Raw genomic sequence first — 10,974 nt, 5'->3', positions numbered from 1 at the left:
AGCGTGTACCTTTGCTTTCTTGCTCTGTGGGTAGAAAGAAATTTCTTATGAGTAAGAAAGTGTATTATTTATAAGAACAGAATAAGACACCCCTCGAGAGCTCGGAGCCATATATATATATGATATTATTTAATATTACATACATTGGGAGGCCTAAAGCGGAGTTCCGCAGGTAAAGCGCACAGAAATACAGGACAGCATGAGCTGATTATTTCAGAGGAACATCAGAACTTGGATGCTCGCACATGTTTCAATGAAGCCTCGAGGAGTTTTTTGATGTTTCAGCTTGTTTTTAATGCAGAAGGCCCTGTCATAAAACTCGCTATCATGATGAAAAGAACTGAACCAACTTTAGACCTCATGCTCTTAAACACGAATATTTGTCAGCTTGACTTTCGAGGACATTCAGAGTGGACATACAATGTGATTTACCTCTCCATCACATTGTACATTTGAGAGGTGTGCACAATGAAAACGTTATCAACCTGCAAACAAATGAAGCAGATTCTCGCAGCTCTAGATAGCAGAAGAGCCGGAGAGAGTCGACAGACGTGAGCTGAAAGGCAAGATCGGTTTGATTAGGGAGGACGACCAAAGCATCCAACAGAGAAAATTACCCTCAGGTACACACGCCACGTGCCCACGGTCTCTTGTAGTCCCACCTCTAATCTTTCAAACTCCTTCATTAAGGATTAAAAGGCCTTTCTATTTGCCTGCAAATATAATGTGATTTTGAAAATCAGCATCTAATCAAGGTAGCTCTGGCCTTTTGGTCCGGCAGAATTATTGCTGGATGAGCAATCTCGTTCACTTTAGTCTGGTCATTTATGTTGTTAGGCAGCTTCTGCATCAGTGTCAAGGGGCTTCTTTAACATACGTTGTGGCGCCCTCTTGTGGTTAGCTCGAAAACAGCAAGAAAAAAGCATTACAGAAGTACAGTTGAGGCGATTGTTTCAGGTTATATTTTGATATATATCATGGTATTTCCATTGTGCCATGTCTTAAAATTTTGTTGTTTGTTATGTGTTGCCTGCTGTGTTTCAACCTGCATTTACACTAATGTATGATTCCAAACAGCAATAGAGAAGATTACAATGTGCCAAAATCCTGTAAGAACAATTGATGTGCCCGATACACCCTCTGAAGACAATATAAATCACAATTTAATTATTTAATTTAATGGTTAAAATGGGATTTATGCTGGTTTTACTGAACCTAAATGGTCACAACTGGTAATGTGTTTGGGTATATTGCTAGAATGTTATCTGGTGGATGGGGACCAACAGAACATCATCATACTGGACTAAGAACCAACCCTTCATAAAGGAACTTTGTAATGCTTTTAATGATAAACAGCCAATGGTTCATAAGGTGTTTGGAATGGAAACCATTACAATTTGCATTATCTTTCTCAGTTCAAACCTGTTGAACTCAACTAACGTTTGTGTGTGAATGGCGGGTTTGGAGAGATGATTCCTTCATATCTCACACAGCACACATTGCAAATGCAGTTATGTAATCGCATTTCCATGATGACCAAACGTCAAGCTTATAAATTCGAAGCGTAACCACAGATTCGTCTCCTCGCTGCATACATACACACACACACACACACACACACACACACACACACACACACACACACACAGCTTCACATCAAATCTTCACAGCTGCATTAATGCAGTGATTGCTTTATCTTCAATGTCATTATGTAAAGAGGGTCAACAGATTACCCAAATCTCCATATGACCTCATTGGCCATTCTCTGGAAAACCACATTGAGTCTTAAATAAACCCACAGGAGAAGAGATGGTATTGACATGCACGAAGATGTTAAAAAAGGGACGATTGGCTTGGATTTAATAGCTTGAGAACTATGGTGCTTATCATTCAGTCCTGCAATTTACAGCATCACTGAGGGGAACACAGGAGTAAAGGTGATAACACAGCATATTTCAAATCAAAGGTGATTTAATCTTATCTGATTGGAATGTTTCATTGAATGCTTATTAGATTATCTTCATAGTCATTGACATTTACCGTAGACCTCTTACACGTTTTTTGCTTGGTTTAAAACAAACGTGAAAAAAAACTTCAAAACCCAAAAAAGCAATCATATGAATTTAAGGATGGATGCTACAAAGTATGAACAATTGGTTAGGTTTGATGTCTTAGAATTACTGTCTATTTAGAGTTCACAGTTTTATCACAAATAAAAGCAATCCAACAACAAACTGGATGTGAGAGAAGCGCATAGCATGATTTGCAATTGCTCATTAGTGGCCAAATATATTTTTTCCAGCATTATTTCCGATTAAATCGACGGTTCCATTTGTCATTTTATAATAACTTTAATGATTCAGTCGTACATATTCTCAACTCCATTATCCAAACATCAGCACTATTGCATGATAGAAAACAAAAGCAAACAACAGACATATTAAAAGATCAACAAATCAACAAACCAATGGGAAGATGTAAATGTAACAGCATGCTCGACAGCAGACCTGTGAAACCTGCTGCGGCAGCTTGGTTGCTCAGAAATTCATCCAAGATGGAAAAACAATCTATCAGTCACTCCGAATGTTCGCCAGAAATGAATTCCAATGTCATTACAGCTCAGGGTTTCTGAATGAATGGAATAACCACCTCTAATTGCTAAACTCTGGATAAAGCATTTCCATTACATCAAAGGTCTACGTCTACAGCAAGTGCTTTCCAATTGACTTGTGCTTGATACTTTTTAAACATCCTGAGAATTTTTTTAGAGTGTTTCTCTTATCTCTGCAACCAAAGCTTCTTCCTCATTGTGGCAAAATAAATTCTTAATCTTGCACAAAACAGACCATTTTTACATATATATAATACTACATATTTACATTTAATATTTTTTTATCCCACACTGTTGTAGACATTGATCAGTACAAAATGGAACAAACTATGGTCGGCCATTATGGGGTTGAAAATCACACCAACATACAAACAATTTGTTAAATTATCCATCAATGCCAAGATTCATGTTATGATTTATATATAGCTATAAGAAACTATAAACTATAATAATGGCTATTTAAACAGATGAACTGGACAATACATTTAATGTAGAGCACTACAAAAAATGAATTATGTTTTCAGTACAAATAGCAAGTACAGAAGCATATAAGAAATTTAGACTTGTTTTCTGAAAAACAAATATGTGTTAGTTATGAACAAAAAAAAAGAAGGCTATCTGTAAACAAGAAAAATACTTGTAAGAAAAATAAACTTAATTCAAAAAGAGAATTGGAAAAGATTGTATATAGGGAAAAAAAGTTATATTTCTTATGGAACATAGACAAAGATAGTCTGTACCGAATGTAGATGCATGATCAGTACCGTTATTGTATTGTTTATCAACATACAGATCTTTTTTTGGCACTATTTGATTTATAATCTTCATCTAGGACCATAAGGGAGCACGCTTTCATTCACTGTCAGCTGTAGTGCATGAAATATAATCGAATATTGCATCAGCAAAGAGCACTACTACTTTTATAAATCTCATTTTTGATCATAGACAACAGGGACAAGACACGGTTTCAGCTGCAGTAGGTGATATAGGGCTTATGCTAATACACTTCCCTATTAGGCTGATTTATTGCTTAAAGTTTATGATGGTCAATATGACTCAACTGTCTCCTTAAAGCATCTTCATAGGATTAAAATCTAAACCTTTAAGATCTACTCTGAGTATGTAAACCTAACAGTGTCGATTTTAGTTTAAAGTATATTGATTCATACCACGCATTTTAAATGAATCGAAGTGTTGATGTGCACGCTACAGGAATAGCAAAGCAAGCATATAATATCAACAATATCAAGTATTTACTGTATGTACCAGACTATTCTGTAAATCTCATTTTTATTTGAAACGCTGCCAGGTTTGTACTTCATTGACATGTGGTCACCGCAAAAAAACAACACCCAAGTGTGCTTGTTTCAAAACTATTGGCTAAATAACCGAATTATGATTCTAGCAAGATTAATTTAACACATTTTACCATCTTCAAATCCACATTTTCCCCCAAAATCAATGCAGAAAATTGCTAAAAGATTTTAAGGTTTATCTGACATACCAAAATCTTTCGATATGTTTTGTTATGTAGTGTACTACAACGCATTTAAATGCGTAAAATAAACCAACACACAAATCACACACCGCATATCTGACATAACTTAAAAGTGCTATAAATTCAATATGTGTATTCTCCCGTTTATTCTTCTCTTTTCTTACAGAATTCTTACAGAACTAATGCACAGTCTTTGGTCGACAATAAAAACCTTTAAAGGTTTATAATAGAACAATAACTCAAGTGTATCTCCATATTCAAAGGCTACAACATTAAAATTCATAGACTAATCATTGTAGAACGGAAATGACATCAGTGGAAATGACCCATGGCCTCAGCGGCTTTAACTCGTACCAGGGGGTCTGGATCCTTCAGTAACATTACCAGACCTGAGAAAGAGACACAGAGACATTCTTTGTTTGTCCATGAATCAAATAAAACTGACTGCTTTGTTAAGTAGAAGTTAGGTGACTGCAAACAAGAGCATCTTGTGATAAAATAAAAAATACAGACTACCAATTACATCTCACCAGAAAAAAAATCTCTATTATAATTTTAGAACAAAGCTACTTAAAAACAGCCATTTTTAGACAATAACAAATATCTTTTGTCCCTTCTGAGACCCCTACGCTGCAGATTTCACTGTACCCACCTTTCGTCACCGAATCCATATTCATGTGTGAGAAGTGCTCCTCCGGAAGGTTACCAAGCAAAAACCCTAAAAATTCACAAAACAATGATAAAACATGCTACCAGTTAAATAGCAAATCAACAGAGCTTGTATTATAAAGGATTTTGGCATGCATGCAGTAATAACTATCTAAAGAATTTAGTAACCAATTTTCTTATTATTAATTACGGCTGTCAAATTTTTTTGTGTTTATCTGTGTGTTGTGTATATTTATATATATATATATATATATATATAAATACACAAACATACGCATTTACATTTAGGAAATATGTGTAATTTATATTTATACATCATATAATATTTCAATATATTTAAATAAAAATGTATATCTATTTATGAAAATATTTGTTATATATACACATATGTATGTGTGTGCATTGCTATAAACATGGAAATACGCAAATATTTATTTTGGAATCAATTATTCGTGATTAATTGAGTTGACAGCCCTATTATTAATATAAACAAAAAATTACAATAACATCAAACTAAGAAAACATATTACCAATGAACATGGCAGCACTTGCTCTGATCTCTGACCAGTTACTCTTGAAGAACTGAATCACTGAGATGTGGTAGAAGTTCAGCATGCCCGGAAAATCCTGGATCTTTAGAAAAACACATATTATACTTAATACTTCATTCCATTCGAAGACAGTAAAAGAAAACAATCCCTGGGGAATCCCATGAAAATGTCAACCTTATCCTGAAGAAATTAAGGTTTTACCAATGGTTTTTACTATGCTAACAGCACAGATATCAACATTTGGTGGTTTAAATATCCATGTGAGGTCTCTCTTCGAGTATTTAAAGCATTTGTTTTATTTTTAGTGCATGTTTTTTCATAGTCCGGTAAGTGCCATTTTCAGGATTGTCATCTCCATAACGGTACGTATTCCTCATAAACTGACTAAATAAAATGTTCTACAAGGAGGCATCCCTTCTTCATTTGTTGGATATTATTGCTTCAGGTTTGTGCATTTTAATATAGAAATCCTTCAAAGTTTGACGTCTCCCAAAAACTGTGTCCTTCTTTGACACATCCAATAACGCATGTTCATATCTCTTTTTAAAAATAGAAAATGTGTTCATAGACCGACATTTTCCTGATGCTTTGACTCTATCAACAAGGGTTTAGTAAAACATAAACAGATGGTTCAATATATTCGTAACAAATAGATTGTCTGAGAATTTTTATGTCACACATGAATAAAATTAAAAACTCTTATAATAATGGTATATGATGAACTAATAAGCATGCAGAGTTGTACTGAATGATTAGAATGCACTGTGCAGTTGTTATAATAAAGCTTTGACTCTTGCCGTACCAGGTATTTGGTAAGGTCATTGATGAACTCTCCATAATGCAGACCCTTGTCCTCATGGAGATGATTCAGGAACATGGTGGAGATCTGTTCTGAACCCACGACCGGAGCGCACACGCGCATGGAATACTTACAGGCCTGAGGGAAAAAGAGAGACGCGCACACGCATACACACACACGCAAAAACAAGCACACTTTATCTTTCTTATTTCAGCAGTAAATATTCTCATATTGCACAAGATTAGATAGGAATGTAATGGGAACACAATAACAAAATGAGAGGATTATTAAAAACAAACAAAACAAGAGACCTGTAAGAATGATATGCTTTTTGCATCACTTTTGCAACTAAATTTAGCAGCAGTTTATAGAATGTTGGTTCATTTTCTTTTATATTTACAGCCAGGGTTCAAAATGAAAATGGGACTAAGTAACACACAAGCAATCTCTGTAAGAGTGTGTAGAATAAAGACTAACCTTCACCACTTGAGGGTTTGGATCACTGAGGTGCAGCAGCAGGCCGACCAGAACATTGTGGATCTGGTCCTTAAAGACAGGCTCACCCATGCCGAACTTCGACAGGTTCCCCAGGAGCATGATGGAAGCACATCGGATCTCATCGTTCTCCTGACAGAACACAGATAAGCACACAAAAGTCACATGACAAAACATCAACAACAATAATAATAATAGAAAAAAGTTGAATCAGTAACCAAACATAATAGCGTAACTATAACACCTTCATAATTCTGCGTCTTCACACTCACATTCTCCAAAAATGGTTTGATTTTCATGAAGATGTAAACCACAAGCAGGTGGACATTCTTCCTGTCCAGGTAAAGCAGTATCTTGGACATGCCTGACATGGCCTCCAGTGTGATTTGTTTTCCTGGATCGTCATTCTCCTCCATACCTGAACTCATGGCTGCTAAAAGCTCCTTGGCGTATTTATTCACCTGACCAAGAATAAACAAAAGCAGAGAGATCACTGCATAACAACGTATAATTACATAAATGACTGCTTTTGTAAGGAATGACGTGCATCTTCATTTGCCTGTAGAGAGGAGGCATACAAATATGGAGAACAGAATAATAACCGAGCAGAATAAGAGAATTAGCAAGTCTTTGAGTATCTCCTTTTGGCAATCAACATTGGCAAACTTTTAAGCAGCAGTTGCTAGGTAACATCTGAGAATGGATGTCAGGGTGCAATGATTCAGTGCGTCAGAAAACCTGTTGCATATGGCAAGAAATGTATCAACCAGAAAACCAAGACGCAAGGAATAAACAATCATCACTTTATAGAGAAATGTTTGATTTTGATTTTGTCAAGCAAGAATGTCTGTACCTTCTCAGGTGAACCCACAGCGATGTTCCCCAGGCCTCGGACCGCCAGCATACGGACAGTACTGCAAGGGTCAGTTATTCTTTCCATCATGTTGTTCATTAACATGTCCAAGATCATCAGTTCAGTCGCAACGTGGTGATTCAACAGCTGAGAGAAATCAACATGTCACAATGATGTGTAACAGTATTTCTTTTTGTATATTGCAATAAATGTTGCCATTTCTCAAAAAATCTATCTTTGTAATTGTTGCTTGCTTTTACTTTATTTTTAGTAGACACAAAAATTATTTTGATAAAAAAAAAGCTGAACATGTCAACAAAATGGATCATCTGTGCAAAGGCATGAATTTTGTTTTGTCAGCTCAACAATCCTCACCCAAGTACACAAAATGTCAATGTTTCAAACCATAACTTTTCACATCTTCTGCCATCCACAACACTAAAGCCTAAAACCATCTCTGATTTTTTAAGTCCATGTTGAAAATAAAGCAAACAAATAAAAGAGAAAGAAAGAAAGAAAGAAAGAAAGAAAGAAAGAAAGAAAGAAAGAAAGAAAGAAAGAAAGAAAGAAAGAAAGAAAGAAAGAAAGAAAGAAAAGAGGGCTACAAGCTGTGAAAACGCTTTTGTAAGACTTGTGTCCTACCTCAGAGAAGAAAGCTGTGACTGTTATCCTCTGGCACTCATAGATATTACTGAGAGAAGGACAGAGACTCTCCACAATGGCAGGAAGTCGTGGACCAGCATGCTTTGCCATTGCTCTGATACAAAGAATAAACAAGAACCCTCAAAACATGCACTTTATGTAGCATTGTGAAGGAGCAATTTTAAAAGCTGTGCATATAATAAATCGCTCCATTAAGTTTCCTAGCTTGATAGTTTCCACAAACAACATAATTTTTTTTGTTGTATATGTTTAAAATCTTTCATATGGTCATTCATCCCTGCAAATGTTGCATTATGGAGTGGAAAGTTTTCATACATTTTCAAAACTATTGGCAGAATAATTGGAGAACCCCCTTAGTTAAGTTTCACCTCTACTCTCAACATATTGTCATTACACACTTCATGTCTCTTCAAGGACAATTCTACTGTCAACCCCATCTCCTGTCACAAGGAACGCTTTCCTCCGTCTCCCATCATAGCCGTGAATACTAACATAATGAAAGATGTTTGGTTTGTCTGAGTGGAGTTATGTGTGGACAGGTGCGTGTACCTGGAGAGCAGCGTGACACCTGTCGTGTGCTGCTGCGGGTCCTTCATTTTGTCCCAGGCTCCCTCCTGATCTAATGGTTTCATGACAGCGTCCAGCTGAGCTCGAGCCAACAGGATCCGCAGGGCCTCTACCGCCACTCTGAACGCCACGGAGAAGAAAACACAGATGTCTTATTAGCTCTGTTCCAAAAACCGAGCTGTCTTCCTGTCTACATGTGCAGTTATCTTCTAATTCAGAATCCAAACCAAAATAGATGAATTTGAGACCCTCTTTGTGGGCAGCAGATATATTATCAGAGTGCAGAGAGAGCGAGTAACCAGGGCTAATGGCGAAATGTCATTGAAAGTGTCAAAAACGTAAAAACCTAAAAATGTGATGCAAAAGAGAACGCCACAGATGATGGATAATAAAACTGACATATTTATTATCAATCTTTCTCAACCAGGAGGACTTAAGGATGACTTTGAATTCGTATTAAAATGACTGAAAATACAACATTAACTAAACTTGTGTGACATGTGTGACCTTGCAACGCACAGACAGCAGAAATCTGTAATCTAAAACGTGTCTGGTCAATTATTTCAAAGGTGTTCTAGCAGACCTCATGCATTATTTACAGCTACTTTCGTATTCAACGTGAACAGACAACACGGTTTTGTTAAATGGTTAGAAACAATGGGCTTTAATCAAGAATAAAATGCACCTGAAAATTATTTCCAGGTAAAAAAAGAAAAATGATGCTTGAATATACTTTTCGGCTGATTCAGCTTCCACTCTTTTTGTCTTTACTTCACAAATAATTTATATTTAACTCTGTAACCAATCACTTTAACAGATTTAAGCCATTGATAGAAAAGGATAGCGCATAGACTCGGCACTAAAAAGATCGCTGCTGTTTCAGCTCTGCTTCTGCAAGACGAGCACATGCATCTTACACCTCGAATGAGGCATCTATGTACCTATAACCATTGGTCTGAGCTCATGAGATTGAATGGAGGCGGTCCTAATTTGAATATTCATGAATCTGCGTATACTAAATGAAGCAAGGGAATATAGAGTTACATTTTAAGGCATAAAGAAAAAATTATCATAATGTGCTATTTTAATGTTTAAAGATGAGTTTTAAGTCATAAAATTATGGAATGCAGTGGAACCTTAACAAAGATAATGTGACAGATTTGCAATTTGAATCATTATGACATTACACTAGGGCTGGGCGATTCATCGAAAAGTAGTTATTATAGTTATTAAAGGTTATTTAGATGACTTTCCCTTTAACGGCCATGTCGACGGATGCCGCAACCTCACTTTTTTCTTATCAGAGAAAAAGAGACTTATAAAACTGCATTATTTTTGGGCATACACATATATGTAAAACAGTATTAGAAACTGTAATTTGTCTACTTTTAAGTGCGTACACATTGTGCTTTTGTAAAATAAAGAAAATTAACAGGATGCGTTATCAGCAGTCTCCAATCCGCTCCCATATTTCTGAAACGCGTCCCTAAACTGATCCAAAACTCTGTAAATACTTATGACACAAACATGAAACGTATGTCTAAAGATTGGTGAGTTTTAAAGCTCAACTATAAAGACTCAGTTCAACTCCGTCTGTTTCTTTCATGTGACAGCTCTTAGGACACCTCATTTCCCACGACACATGCAGACGGATGATTGCGGATTTGTGTTGTATCGTTCTCCTGTCTTCAGATGCATCAAAGGCAATGTTTCCAAAAAATATTACAATGTTCAATGAAGACAAATAAAGTTTGTATTTCCTTTGATAATTCTAAAATAATATGAGATAAGAAATGTTTAATTAAAAATATATATTTACAGTGCAAACCATGTCAGTGAACTACGTCATTGAACTACAGTAATAAAAAATAAAAAAATAAACAAAGAATCGTTCAATAATTGTAATCGAGAGAAAATGTTCAATTAATCGAGAGTTTGATTTTAGGTCAAACCGTTCACCCCTACATTACACTGGCACTCACCCGCAGACATCAAAGTTGGCCATGTGGTTTTTGCTAGTGGTTTTGCGGTCGGAGATGATGCTGTTGCTGTTGAGGTCTTTGGGCAGCTGAACTCCCACGCTGGATGCCAAACGCACCAGCAGAGCGCTGAAGAGCTTTGGGAAGAATGCGGCCACTGCGTCTGCTGACTGACCATTCAGCATCATCTCACGCAGAGCGCATGTCATCTGTTATCAGAATACATACAAATAAAAAACAAGTGTGTAAAATACAGAATTGCAAACTAATATACCAAAATTCTTACAGT

The 10,974-nt window shown here is 36.1% G+C and overlaps 1 protein-coding gene across 3 annotated transcripts in view; it reads right to left on the bottom strand.

Moving 5' to 3' along the window:
• Positions 1-2,334: 2,334 nt before the first annotated feature.
• mroh1 (maestro heat-like repeat family member 1) overlaps positions 2,335-10,974 on the bottom strand; it is a 33,918-nt gene continuing 25,278 nt past the window's right edge. For all 3 annotated transcript variants that reach the window (XM_079470320.1, XM_079470321.1, XM_079470322.1), the window contains 10 exons: positions 10,689-10,894; positions 8,689-8,826; positions 8,119-8,233; positions 7,477-7,623; positions 6,896-7,084; positions 6,606-6,755; positions 6,132-6,266; positions 5,309-5,411; positions 4,762-4,827; positions 2,335-4,498 (listed from right to left, as the gene is read on the bottom strand). In XM_079470320.1, coding sequence (XP_079326446.1) covers positions 4,422-4,498; positions 4,762-4,827; positions 5,309-5,411; positions 6,132-6,266; positions 6,606-6,755; positions 6,896-7,084; positions 7,477-7,623; positions 8,119-8,233; positions 8,689-8,826; positions 10,689-10,894 — 1,326 coding nt within the window. In that variant the 3' untranslated portion in view covers positions 2,335-4,421. The remainder of the gene's footprint in view (positions 4,499-4,761; positions 4,828-5,308; positions 5,412-6,131; positions 6,267-6,605; positions 6,756-6,895; positions 7,085-7,476; positions 7,624-8,118; positions 8,234-8,688; positions 8,827-10,688; positions 10,895-10,974) is intronic.

The sequence above is a fragment of the Barbatula barbatula genome (assembly GCF_947034865.1).
Source record: "Barbatula barbatula genome assembly, chromosome: 12".
Taxonomy (NCBI): domain Eukaryota; kingdom Metazoa; phylum Chordata; class Actinopteri; order Cypriniformes; family Nemacheilidae; genus Barbatula; species Barbatula barbatula.
The sequence above is the reverse complement of the archived record's forward strand: the minus strand, read 5'-3'. Positions and strand labels throughout refer to the sequence as shown.